The sequence below is a fragment of the Cervus elaphus genome, chromosome 15 (assembly GCF_910594005.1).
Source record: "Cervus elaphus chromosome 15, mCerEla1.1, whole genome shotgun sequence".
Lineage (NCBI taxonomy): Eukaryota > Metazoa > Chordata > Mammalia > Artiodactyla > Cervidae > Cervus > Cervus elaphus.
Genome location: NC_057829.1, coordinates 61,111,259 through 61,125,778, shown reverse-complemented (window position 1 = coordinate 61,125,778; position 14,520 = coordinate 61,111,259). Strand labels below are relative to the sequence as shown.

The 14,520-nt window shown below is 45.7% G+C and overlaps 1 protein-coding gene across 2 annotated transcripts in view; it reads left to right on the top strand.

Moving 5' to 3' along the window:
• TLL2 (tolloid like 2) overlaps positions 1 to 14,520 on the top strand; it is a 136,173-nt gene that overhangs the window by 53,026 nt on the left and 68,627 nt on the right. For both annotated transcript variants that reach the window (XM_043925984.1, XM_043925982.1), the window contains exon 3: positions 9,125 to 9,202. In XM_043925984.1, coding sequence (XP_043781919.1) covers positions 9,125 to 9,202 — 78 coding nt within the window. The remainder of the gene's footprint in view (positions 1 to 9,124; positions 9,203 to 14,520) is intronic.

Below are 14,520 nucleotides of genomic sequence, written 5' to 3'. Positions count from 1 at the left end.
TCCTCGTGACTAGGCTTGGTTTTGACTGGCTTTGGCCAGTAGGACATTAGGAAGATTACATTATACTGTAAGCAGAAGCTGAAAAAACACTTGCACAGTGGGGCTCATCCTTTTGGAATGCTGCCTCCACATGAGCCATCTCCACCATCCCTCAACCTTTTCGTCCCAGCTCAGGTCACAGAACAGAGACCAGTCAGCCCCATTTGTTCCTCACCCCAACTCCTGGCCCTCAGAAGCAAGGCTAGAATGGTGGTTGTTTTAACCCACTCTGTTTAGAGGAATAGTTTGTTGCATAGTAACAAATGATGGAAATGATTTCCATAAATGATGGAAATGGCCAAGAAGCCAAGGCCAGGCTTGTGTGAAAGATGTGGGCCAAGTGCACAAGAATACCTAGAGTCCAGGGCTCAGGAGATCAATGGAGGTTTGAAGCCAGGTGAGCAACAAGTACTCCAAGAGCATCTTTAAGCAGAAGGCCTGACGTAGCTCAACCCACAGTCAGGGACTAGGAAAAATGCAGTCACAGGCACTCACAATGGGCGGAGGGCCCAATACCAGGCAAGGTGGACATCTGGCTGGAGGCTCCGGGAAAGAGTAGCTCAAATTTGCATGATAAGAAGGCTCTCAGGAGCTTCTGCCTGGGGTCAGAGCAAATTCCAAGGCCTCTTCAGCCAATGGCAGGACACAGGTGAGAGTCAGTGAACAGAGAGGGGAAGGGCGGACTGGGTCTCCCAGGAGCCCATCCAACACTGTCTGAACGAAGGTTCCAACAAGCCCTCCCTCATTCTCACCAATGAGCTTTCCTCTCTTCCATCTTGCCAAGGTGTGGGCTCATTGTTTTCTCTTTCCATGGTCAGAGCAGAAAATCAGAAAAAAAAAAAAAAAGGCTGGACTATAACCTTTCCATCTGCATAAACACAAGTATGTTTCTTTCTCATCAGAAAAGGGTTTCCCAGCAACTGTGTGTTTATATGTGTGTGTGTATGTGTGTGCACACATACACTATGAAGTGCAGAGCACATGTTCTTAGGCAAAATATGTGATGTAATCTAGTTCTTCATTTGAAAATCTTTTTATTCCCTGATTATAAAAGTAATATGTTGAACAAGATTTAGAAATTACAGAAAGTACATAAAAAATTAACATTTGTCCAAAAATCACCCATCAGAGATCATCACAATGGACACTGTGTTTATTTCCTTCCAGTATATTTTCCACATTGTTTTGTATTTCCTTTATATCATAATTACTTTACTACCCACTGTGGGGCGTGTGATTATACAGTCTGTCTTTAAAATGTTGGGGATGAACATCTTTTGTTTTTCATTGTCAGTTTCTTTGTACTGATATCTAGAAGTCATATTATTGGGTCAAAGTCATTATTATTGCTTGTTTTAAAAGACATTGATACATCTTGCTGAATTACCTCAAAACATATTACTAATTTATAGTTCTACACCAACAGCAGTATCTAAGAATTCCTGTTTTATTATACACTTGCCAGTAGTAAATCATTTTATTAACAAAAACTGGCAGTGATCTTTTAACTTATTTTCCCTTTCCCTTCTGTAGCATTTGAAATTTGGTGTAGATATAAAATTACTTGGCACCGAATTGCTTAGGATTACACATTGATTACTGTAGTAGTTGCCTAGTTCATTCCTAAATCAACCTGTTAAAGGGACTTTGCCTTGCTGTTTTTTTTCCTAATAAATAAATAAAAGCTCTGGTGAGTAGGTGTGTCTTGCCAGTAGTTTTCTGACAGGGTATGTAGATGCTTCATCCATTGGCCTTGCCTGGGATGCTTGCTCAGACCCCACCTATACAGGTGTAGAGCAGGGTTAGGAGCATGGATTCTGGAGTCAGAAGGGCCTGCTTTGCAAGGCAAATTCAGTCACTTACCAGCTGGGTGACCTTGGACAACTTATTCACGAACCTCAGTTGTCTCTTCTGTAGAAGAGGAATGATGTTACTTATTCATAGCATTGCCATATGAATTACATATGACCAAAGGGCGTGGCAAATTGACTGTAAGGGTAAAAGTCTAATGCCCTGCACGAACTGACCCTGCATCTCTTAGGTGTTAGCCTCAGTTCCAGCTCCATCTGACACTTATTTTCCTCCCTCTGGACTTTTTTTACTTGCTGGTTTGTTTTTTTGTTTCCTTCTAGAATACTATCCCCAGATGGATGTCTACCTCATCATTTAGGTGTCAGCTCAAATGTCACCAGCTCAGATCTTTCCTGGGATCCCATCCCCCATTGTTGTTTGAAAAACTTTTAATTTCTTGAGAGTGCTTAATCCTTCCACAGAATGGTCTTTTTCGCTGTGTTTTGTTATTTGTTTTTTGGCCGTGCCATTCAGCTTGCGGGATCTTGTTTCCCTGACCAGGGATCAAACTGAGGCCCATGGCACTGAAAATGTCGGTCCTAACCACTGGACCGCCAGGGGAGCCCCATGATCTCATTGTTTAGTGTGGATTTTCTTTCCTCCACTGGCACCAGGAAGGCACCATGAAGAGAGACACTGCCTGTCTCTGCCTTCAGGAACCCAGCATGGTGCTGCCCAAAGCCAGCACTCAATCAGTACTTATGGAGTGGACTGGCAATAAAGTGATTTTTAAGATCTTGTGCTAGAGATTTTATTTTTTTTCCTTAGAGTAAGCAAAGTAGTTTTCTGCTAGATTTACCTCTAATGGGTCAGAGCTGGAAATACAGGTATTAAAAAGTCAGTAAAAATGTAAGAGCTAATGTTGTCCTGGCAGGGTTACTTGTGTTATGTCTTAAAAGTTTTGACTTTAAGATATAAAAGTTTTGACTGATCTGGGAGATTCTCAGCCTCTTCATCCAGTGGCTGTGTGTCCACAGTGATGTCTTAACTGCCCTGAACCTCAGTTACCCTGCATGTAAAATGAGAATAACACCCACCTCAGAGGGTTAGCTTGAGGATTAAATACAGGTAACATGTGAGTACCTGAAAATAAGCAAGCACTTTTTTTTTTTTGGCCTCATGGGCATGTGGCAGCTTAGTTCCCCAACCAGGGATTGAACCCATGCCCCCTGAACTGGATGGCAGTCTTAATCACTGGACCTCCAGCAAAATCCTAGTCAACATTTAAAAACTGGTAGTTATTTTTGCGTTTAAGAAAAGCAAGAACCAAGTAACGCTGGGCTCTGAGAATGATACAGAAGGAATAATTACTATGAGGTTCTGTTTATTAATTACCATATTCATGAATATTAATTCATAGTCTCAATGAGTGATCATATATTTGAATAAACAATACTGACCTATGACTCTGTCCTCTTGGGCTTTGGAAAAGCCCATCCCTTTCTACCTAGATGTCTTTGGATGTATATGGTTAATATTTCATTAATTATGGTGGAGGGGCGTTGTGTGTACATCAGTGTCTCATATGATGCATATAATTAAGCCACTTTTTGTTGGGAGCGGAAGAAAATTGGGCTTTCCCAAAGAAAAGCAGCTTGCTCCCAAAGTTGCTAACAGATTGCTTCTTAATTGAACTTGGGAGGTGAATTATATGGTGAATTAGAAAAAAGAACAACTCTGAATTTAGTGAATTGTTCCATAAAGGAAACTGTGGGATTGAATTGCAAATGCTGGATGGAAACATTTCAGCCTGGCCCCATGCATCACGGGCCGCTGACCTCTGCTGTGTTTCAGTGAGAGCAGTGAACAGGCCTGGAGCTCTCTTTTCAAGGCATGGAGGGCATTCTTTCCCAGAGACCAGCTGTAAGCCTGGGTTTCTTATGCAAAGGAGACGTTTGAATAAACCCCTGTGACTAATGAAATCTACAAGGTCTTTGCATAGCCTCTTACTGAAGAGGTAATTAACCAAAGATCAAATATGGGCATATATATGTATTTTTTCAAGTATTTTTTTTTGTCTTGCAGTCACATGCAAGGAAAATATATCCGCAGTCTCTGAATACTCCCTGTCCTGATTGCGCCCAATCTTTGTCTGCATCAAGCTGTATTTCTCTCTGCCTTGTTCTGTGTGCTTGTGGCTGCAGTTATAACCACAGCCACACCTGTCTCACTCATTTGATTGCTTTTACTGAAATATATGTGAGAAATGACTTTTCTTAGTACTCAATGTCTGTCTCCAGCTCCACATTTTCCATTCCTGGTGAGCTTGGGAGGAAAGAGATTGGTTATAAGAACACATCATGAGATGAGGCTACCTTTTACAGGGTTCTCTCAGTAGAGAATCTCAATTTTGGCTGCACCTTAGAATCACCTGGGGAGCTTTTTAAACTCCCAAGGCCCAGGCCATGCCTCAGACCAATCAAATAAGAATCTCTGGAGAGGGATGCATACATTGGTATTTTTCTAAAAGGCTTCCCAAGGTGATCCCAAAGTGCAGCTAAAGTTGAAAGCCATTGTTCCAAGAATATCTATTCCCCTCTCTCTGTAAGCTAAAAAAGACAATATTTTTCCATCAGTGATGCTGAGTTAGAAATGATTGGGGTTTTCTTTTTAAGCACTGTCTGCCTGATTCATCCATCTACCTATGCATCCATCCATCAATCCATCCATCAGTCACATATTTTATTGGGTGTCTGCTATGATGTGCCAAGGGCAGTGCTGGGTTTATTATTGGGCAAGACAAGGTCCCTCTTCTTCAGGATGCTAAAAACTAGACTAGGGGATCAGCCAAATAGACAGGAGATACCAATGACTTGTGGTGAGGGATGTGACTAAGCCCAGGGCGCTGGAGACCGAGAAGAGGGGGCTTCTATCTCAAGAGGAGCAACAGGGCTTCCCAGAGGAAGTGGTGTTCAAGCTGAGCCTTGAAGATCCGGAAGGATTTGGCCAGGCGAAGAGGTGGGTGTGACAGAGGAAGACGCATCAGCAAGAAGAGAATGGAAATCCCAGGCACCCTGAGTAGCTGAGGTGACTGAACACAGAGCAGGAAGCCCTGAGGCACCAGGTGGAAGAGGCCAGCAGAGTCACATCACAGGGGCTTCAGGGGTCCTGCCGGGGTTTGGAACTCATCCCGGGGGGTAGTGGGAAACCTTGGGAGAGATTTCCTCAGGGGAGTAGTCAAACCATATTCACTCCAAGTTGACCCCCAGGCTTAGCTGTAGTGGAAGCAGGAGTTTGGCTGCCCTTCTGAGAAAAGATTAGACCTGCCAATCTCTTGCTGGTAAGGGTGACGGAGGAAGGATGTGTGTCCTTAACTGCTGTGACCCCAGTCTCAATGGTGACCCTGGATGTACCCTCAAGACCTCCTGGAAAACGCCCTAGGTCCCTTGGAAACAGGCAGGCACCCCCCCTAGATAACCCGACTTGTGCTCTTTGTTCTTTCTGGGTCTGAGGCAGAGGGGGAGGAGCTCAAATTTGGGGGGTCCGTCAGGACCCACCTTCAGCTTCTCCGTTACTAACCACCTCTGTACCATCAGGGCAGACAAGTCACTTCACCTTTTGGAACCTTGTTTCCTCATCTGTGAGATGGGGATGTTCTTGGCTTTTTTGCCACTGTGTCTTCATGAGGCTGGACTTCCCAGGTGACGCTAGTGGTAAAGAACCCGCCTGCCAATGCAAGAGATGTAAGAGACACAGTTTTGATCCCTAGGTCTAGAAGATCGCCTGGAGGAGGGCATGACAACTCATTCCAGTATTCTTGCCTGGAGAATCTCATGGACAGAGGAGCCTGGCAGGGTTGCAAAGAGTTGGACAGGACTGAAGCAACTTAGTGCACACACATGCAAATAGTGATGCTTTCCCCACCTTCATCTACTATGGGCACTTGGTCTCCTCCTCAACTCCAGAGCTTCTATTGTAACACCAAGGACCAAGGGGCCAAAGGAATCAGAAGTCCTCAACCTCCACCTCCTTGGCCTCCTGCAGAACTGCATAGCAATCTCTCCCAGCCATCGCTTCCTCAGCCACAGCCTCCAGCTAACCTTGAACCGGGCTGTGCCCAGCTATCCTTACAGGACTATATATATAGTATATACATATATATAGTATACTATATATATATATTTGTAGGAGCCAAGCAGGTCTAATTATTCTAACTCTCCATGCTAGACTGGAACTACATGGACATCTTTCAAATCCCAGCTTCTGTGCCCCCTACTGCCCACTACTAATACCCCTGATTATATTCAGAGCCAGTGCAGTTACAGAATCCTTTCATGTCCTCTGGCTCCCATTTAGATCTCTCAGAATAAAAGCCCTTATTTTGAAAATGGCCTGCAAGGTCCCCCACAGCTCCAGACCCTCCACTGCTCACTGACCTCAGTGCCTGCTATTCTTTGCCTAGCTCATTCCATTCCAGTCACACCCACCTCCCTACTGCCAAGCATACTCTCACCCCAGGGCCTTTGCACCTGCTGTTCCTTCAGTTGGAATGCCTTTCCCCAAATATCTACAGACCCTCTCCCTCACTTTCTTCAGGGTTCTGCCTTTCTACCTTGTGTAAAATGGCAACCCCTCACCCCTAGCATTCCCTGTTCCCCTCCACCCTTTTCTTCATAGAGCTTGTCAACAACTGACATATATTGAGTCTTCTATTTGTTATCTCCTCAATGTGGGAGACCTGGGTTCGATCCCTGGGTCGGGAAGATCCCCTAGAGAAGGAAATGGCAACCCACTCCAGTATTCTTGCCTGGAGAATCCCATGGTCAGAGGAGCCTGGCAGGCTACAGTCCCTGGGGTCACAAAGAGTTAGACATGACTGAGCGACTTCACTTCACTTCACTTCTTCTACTATCCACCAGAATATAATTTCCATGAGGTCAGAGTAGAGTTTGTTCAGTCATATCCTGAGCAGCAGAAACAGCATCTGGCATGTAGCAGGTGTCAGATAAATATTTGTTGAATGAGCGAATGCCTAAACAAACCATTAGCTCATTCGAAACTCAAAATGGCCCATTTGACAGATGAAAAGTCCTAATGCCCAAGGTCCCATCTATGCTCACACAGGGAGGAAAGACGAAGCTAGCCTTGGCCTCAGGCTCTCCTTCAGTCTGCTCACCGGCACATTCCTCTGCTGGCCAGAGATTTTCATACCATCAGGATTTCCCCTGACCTTTAGCCCAAGAGGAAATGATATTGCAACTGAAAGAATACCCAGAGGGCTGAGAGCTGGCAGCGAAGTCCCCAGCAGCTGCAGGGAGCGTGTGAGTGGATTCAGAGTTGGCCAGAAAGGCAGCGGACAGCAGGATGAAGGCATGCAAAAATATCCGCGTGCGCCTGGGCCACCGCCCGCGTCAGTCACCAGAGGGAAAGAGGTGGTCTGTGAGTCAGGAGTTGGGATTCAGGAGCAGCAGAGAAGTCTATCGGGGTTGTCTGGGGCCAGGGCATTAGGTTCCATGTTTAGGACCCTTCTTTGGGCAGCACTGGAAGCCTGTGACCTCTGTGACCTCTGGGGCACAGGAAACATCATTGAGCTTCTGACCAGGAAACTGTCTTGAGCCCTCAGCTTCCCTTATGGGCTGGCAACCCTGGGCTGATCATTTTGTGTCTCAGTTTTCTCCTCTGTAAAACGGGGTTACACTTCTGCCATAGAGTTTTTTAAGCAAAGTCAAAGGGGAGATGGAGAAACTGTTTTGTAAGCTGTGCTTTTCTAAACAAATGCAAGAAGAAATAATTTTGCACCAGTAGCTTGTTCTGTAGATGTTTTAATGTGGCTTTGTAGTCTCCTGGACACAGGATTTGTCCTTAAATCTGCTTTGTGGTATCCTGACCTACCCAGCTGCTCAACCACCGAATGCAGGAGACACTAGGGGCCCCTCTCAGTCCCTCGTGTCTAAACCATCAGCCTCTCCTGTTGCTCTGCCTCCAACTATTAATGTATTCCTAATATCCCTGCGGATCCAGCCTCCCTGCCTGCCTACCATGGTCAGCACCTCGACACCACACGCCCATTCCCGAACTAGATTCTTTTCCAGATCCTCCTTCTGCTGGGATGCGCTGGCCCAGATCTCCATGTGGCCGGCTCCTTATCTTCCAAGTCTCAACCCAAATGTCACCTCCCTGAAGGGTCTTCTCTGACCACTTTCTAAGAGGCTGCTCCAGTCCACTTTATCACATGCTGCATTTGGTCTTCAGAGCATTTTCTGAACCTGCAATTGTATCATTCCTTTATTTTCTTACCTACCATTTATCATCCAGCTGCCAATTTGGAACCGATGCACCATCTATCTTGTTCACTGCTGGATCCCTGCTCCCTGGAGCTGTACCTGGTTCATAGTAGGTCTAATAGTGGACAATGATAGACCATCTTCTTGGTGGGTCAGGTGGGAACCTGATTTCTAGATAATACTAACCAATGAGATTGTGCATCACTGCTCTTGACTGAGGCAGTGTCTGCAGAGTCTGAGTTATAAAGTGAACAGGGAAGTTTCTAAAAGGAGACTCATCCCAAAGCGGAAGCCAGGTTAACTAAGTTTAAGGCGAGGCAGCAGCCACTGTCGCATCACACAGTCAGGAGCAGAACTGGTGACTTCTCCCTGCATCCCACACCAGGGACTTCAGAATCAGAGAGCATCCTTTGTGTACTGGGCTTTCTCAGGGAGGCGAGGGTGAAGAAGCTGACGATAGTATTCATCCGTTCACTTTGTATATTTCACTCCAAGTACCCTGAACTGATTGAGGAAAGGCTACTTTATTAATAATTTGTGAGCTATGTGCATGGTTATAGGAAAGCAAGTTCTTTTTAGCTTCAGCATTTGAGAACAGCCCCCTGCATGTGGTAGGAGCCTGGATATCCTTTGTTAAACAAATCTTTGGGGACTTCCCTGGTGGTCTTGTAGTTAAGAATTCACCTTGTAATGCATGAGTCAGGGAACTAAGCTCCTCACATGCCACGAAGCAACTAAGCCTAAGCGCCCCGGTGCCCTTGCACCACACCCAGAGAGTCCATGCACCACAACGAAAGATCCCACATGACTGGAATAACACCAGAAGCATCTAAATGAATATATATTTAAAAGAAAAACAAACCAAAAAAAAAACCAAAAACCCACAAATCTTTACTGATCCACTGGTGATTCTGATCATTCCCTAGGTGACCAGGTTTGTCCCCTCATTTCATGGTGCTGATGCAAAGAAGGCTAGTATGTCCTCATGTGTCTCTTCTTTGTTCCTTTAGGTGGGCTTGGAGAGCAGCCATCTGGGAGCTGGCCAAATGCTACAGCCACAAATGCCAGCAGCGAAGAAGCCAGAGAGGGTAATGTGAGACCCCACCAGGCCTGGGGGTACTTTTTTCTTTCAGTTGTTTTAAATTTCACATAAGATTTTTAACCATTTTAATGTGTCCCATTTCATGGCATTAATTACCTATACAATGTTATGCCACCATCACCACTATCTAATTTCTGTCACTCCCCGTATCTCTCCTGCCTCCCTGATGCTGGCTTTGGGCACCTCATGTGTGTTAACAGCTCAGCCATGTCTGACTCTTTGTGACCCCATGGACTGTAGCCTGCCAGCCTCCTCTGTCCATGGAATTCTCCAGGCAAGAATACTGGAGTGGGTAGCCATTCCCTTCTCCAGGGGATCATCCTAACCCAGGGATCGAACCCCGGTCTCCGGCATTGCAAGCGGATTCTTTACCATCTGAGCTACCAGGGAAGCCCTTTGGGAATCCTTTTACTTTCAACCTTAGTGAACTAGAAGCCGCAAAGACTGTAGGTGAGAGAGTGAGTCCTCTGGTTGAGTGAGGTGGGTCGGTTGCCAGAGAAAGGTGTAAGGATGGGGTTTGGTTGCTCAGGGACTGGATAACCTCCAGTCAAACCCTACAGTCTGGACTTGATTTTTCTCTCTGGTGCTTGGCTGGTGGGCTGAAGGCTCCGAGAATTGAGAGGTGGCATGATGAGGCTATGGGCACTGGCGGTCTTACAGAATGAGTGGGCTGAAAAGGCAAGGAAGGAAAATACACCTGCTGGGGAGGTAGGTGTAGAGTAGAGACCCCTGTGGGCGTCTCTGGGGGCGGGGGTGCTGTGGGAGTGACTGGCTGTGGGCAGGGCCACTGTCAGCAGGGGTCTGCCTGGAGGTACCATCTCCGCCTGTCTGCAGCCAGCGCCCAGACACGCATGCGCTCTAAGAGATTCTAGCCTGGAGATTATAGGAGGCGCCTCACTGCAGGCATCTCACTTTGGATGAAGGTTTTCCTGTTCAGAAAGTGTGCCGGAGGAGAAAGGCTGCTGGGCTTGTGTCTGGCCTGCATCCTGCACGAATCAAGGCTATTGTCGACAATAGCATCTCTTCTATATAAAGTCAATGCAGAGCAAAGGGAATCATTTAAAATGCTAGAATCCTGTGTTTTAGGGATGCCTCTGTAGAGATGAAATACAAATCATTGTTTGCTTTATTTTATGTTTTTTCTTTAATGTTATTTTATAGTTTACACATACACACATATATATGTATAATTTCATGCTAATGTATATGATAAGTGTATGATAGCATCATATACTTTCACTAGTGTTGTGGATTTTTTCTTTTCCTTTTAATTTGGCTACCTTCTTCACTTCTTTTTTTCCACATATTACCACTCTCTCTTCACCAGGTTATGCATGCTAATAACTTTGAATGCACCCTTCCATGTGTTTCTCCATGCACATATATTCACATATACATTGATACAGAGATACACACATATATAAACATACATATAAACCCATAAACATATATACAGATATACTTTCTCACTGGTTAAAAAAAAATGGGGTCATATTTGATACATTTTTTTATGCATTATGTTTTCCTCACTCATCAATACTTCATGGCAAACCTAAGACCCTTATTACAATTTCAGTTTATTCTTTTTTAAAATTTTATTTATCCGCTTATTTATTTTTGCCTCTGCTGGATCTTCATTGCTGCTCTCAGGCTTTCTCTAGTTGCATCAGGTGGGGGCTACTCTCCAGTCGTGCTGTGTGCGCTTCTCGTTGTGATGGCTTTTCTTGTTGCAGAGCACGGACTATAGAGCAAGCGGGCTTCAACTGTTGTGGCCCATGGGCTGAGTGGCCCTGCCACAAGTGGAGTTTTCTGGGAGCAGGGATCAAACCCATGTCCCTTGCACCAACAGGTGGATTCCCAACTACTGGACCACCAAGGAAGTCCTCAATTTATTTTTGTTGTTGTTGTTCAGTCACTCAGTTGTGTCTGACTCTTTGTGACCCCATGGTGTGCCGCATGCCAGGCTTCCCTGTCCTTCACCATCTCCGGAACCTGCTCAAACTCAGGTCCATTGAGTCGGTGATGCCATCCAACCATCTCATCCTCTGTCATCCCCTTCTCCTCCTGTCTTCAAATCTTTCCCAGCATCAGGGTCTTTTCTAATGAGTCGGCTCTTCGCATCAGGTGGCCAAAGTATTAGAGCTTCAGCTTCAACATCATTCCTTCTAATGAATATTCAGGATTGATTTCCTTTAGGGTTGACTGGTTGGATCTCCTTGCAGTCCAAGGGACTCTCAAGAGTCTTCTCCAACACTACAGTTCAAAAGCATAGTAGTTATTATTATTTAATTTGTATTTCTCTTATTCCTGGTGACTTTTAGCGTCTTTTATCTTCACCAGTGACTTGGTGGTGCACTTCTGTGAATCACCTCTTGCTGTCCTTGGGTCATTTTTCTCTTAACTTGCTGACCCCCTCTTATCCATCTGACCTCATTCAGAGAGAGGCAGATTCTTCTCCCACTCCCCACCACCACCATTTAACAAACATACATCTGATTCTTAGTCACGTGAAAAATCTGTATTTTTCTGCTTTGCTTTCTTGAAGGTATTTTGACTTAGGCGTTTTCAGGTTCCTAGACACCTGATAAACTCAGGGTCACTTCATTTTGGCCACAGATGACCAGCCCTTAATGATAAAGTGATGCATAGGGTATGAGGGTGAAACCAAAGGGATTTGCCATTACTCTTTGCTGATAGGGCAGATGGTTAAGAATCTGCCTCTAATGCAGGAGACCTAGGTTTGATCCCTGGTTTGGGAAGATCCCCTGGAGAAGGGAACAGCTTACCCACTCCAGTGTTCTTGCTTGGACAATTCTGTGGACCGAGGAGCCTGGTGGGCTATACCCCTGGGGTCACAGAGAGTTGGATATGACTGAGCAACTCACACTTTCAATTTTCATTTTCGGTGATGTAGACCCCATATCTAATTTAAGTGATTTATTTTTGCATTAAAAACTATCCCCAAACTTAGTGACTTCAAACTCTGATTTGTTATCTTGCATGAGTCTGTGTGTTGCCTAGGCTTCGTGGGGTGGGTCTTTGGCTGACATCATTCAGCCAAAGTCGTTTACTTGACTACATTCATCTAGCAGCTGAGTTGGGTTGAGAGGTCCAGAAAAAGCTTTAGTCACATATTTAGCACCCCAGCGTGCCTCCACACGGCTCCTTCTCTGAGTGGACCTTTGCCATGGAGTTGTATGTGCTGTGCTTAGTCTGTCAGTCATGGCCAACTCTTTGGGACCCCATGGACTATAGCCCCCCAGGCTCCTCTGTCCATAGGCTTCTCCAGGCAAGAATACTGGAATGGTTGCCATGCCCTCCTCCAGAGGATCTTCTCACCTGGGATCGAACCCAGGTCTGCCGCATTGTGGGCAGATTCTTTACCATCTGAGCCACCAGGGAAGCCCAAGAATACTGGAGTGGGTAGCCTATCCCTGCTGCAGGGGAACTTCCCAACCCAGGAATCCAACTGGGATCTTCTGCATTGTAGGCAGATTCTTTACCAGCTGAGCTACCAGGGAAGCCCTAACTTAGGTGGTCTAACTAAGTTGTTAACTTAGTTGTCTAACTAAGATTTTTTTACAGATGGCAGTTGGCTTCCCAGAGAAAGGAGACAGAATCCACCAGTCCACTTAAGGCTGGGACTCAGAACCTTCAGAAAGCTACTTCTGCCACATTGTGTTGATCAAAGAAAGCCGAAGGGCCAGCTCAGCCTCAAGAAGAAGAAAATAGATTCCACTCCTTTGTGTGAGAAGTGGTGTGAGCTTACAGAAATGAGAGCTATGGCCATATTTAGAGACCATCTACTGTCTTCCCTCACTGTATCTTGTCTGCTCACCAGCAATAGCTATTGTTAGGATTTTTAATATTTGCTAGTTTGTTGGGTGTAAAATGACCCAATCAAATAAACTTGAACAGTCAGGCACACTTGGGTTTGCATCCCAGTTCAGCCACTTTGTAGCTACGATCTTGGATAAGTTATCCAGCTCCTCATCTAAGGTTTGGCAAGGATTATAAACAATATTTATGCAAAGCACATAGCCATGTGTCTGGAACATAAGAGGTACTCAATGAGTGTAGCCCTTCCACTTCTTTCTCTCCACCTTCACTTCCAAGAATTATATGACCCAACACTGGAAGTGCGTTGTCCACCTCTGGACTGGGATTTCACAGCTGTTCAACAGCTGCACAGAAACACAATTAAGGAGGACAGGAAGGAATAAAGCTGCCGCCACCCATTAAAATTCTGCCTCTGGTTGGGTTGTACACGGTATTCACATTGTGATGAGAGCTCTTCTCGGGTGTTTTAGGGAGGATGACAGCACTGCCCCACCCACACCCCACGCCCCTGCAGCTGGCTACATCCACAGTCTGCAGCCCCTCAGATGACCCTGGTGTGTTTGAAGAGGATAATATCAAAGTTAGGCCAATCTTTCCAGTCTGAATCCCTCCAGTATTGTCACAGCAGACGAGTGAGTCTTTAAGCATCCAGGGCGAGCTGGAGGGGGAAGGAGACCCCCAGGGTGAGGTGAGGATGGTCCCTTCTAACTTGTTCCTCCAACCCTCCCATCTGTCCCTCCAGGGCACTGTCAAGAGCCAAACTGGGTACCTCTTGTTTTGTTTGAATTAAAGATAAGACAAGTTGTGTCAATCTCAGATTCCCCTTTAATCACAACCCGCCCTCCTTCCACCACCCCCCAGAAAAAGAGACTGCCCAAGCAGGATAAAGGATCTGAAGGGAGCCTCTGGTTGGTCAGCTGTGGCAGCAGGTTTATTTCCTGGCATTATGTGGCTCTCTTCAGCCTTGACGGTGGGTATTTGTGCTTCCAGCCTTGGGGAGTGCTGGGGGGCTTGGGGAACTACTCACTCGGCACCCCCCTGGCAGACCCTTTGGTCTGAGGAGCCTTCCTTCTCTGGAGATGAGAGTTCAGCATACATTTGGGGGCTGATAATGGGATTAATGAAATGAAGTGTGTAACTGTTCCTCAAATGAAGCTGTGACTATTTTGATAGAGCCTGATTTCCAGAATCATATTCATAAAAGAGAAGGGACTTTTCCCTTTCTGTAGCTGTCCCTTGAGGGCTTTGGTCTGAACAACCTGATTCAGTTGTCCCAGAGAATAAGGATCCCTCAAACTTAGGCACAGAGCATCCAGACCCCTGAATGTCACTCAGGTCAGCATATCTGGGTGTAAACTGAACCTGACTTTGGACATTCTTTATAGCCTATCCCCAAATGCAAACATGATGGTGATGATTGCAGCTCTTGTTGAGTTCTAACCATGGCAGTCTGATGTTCACCGC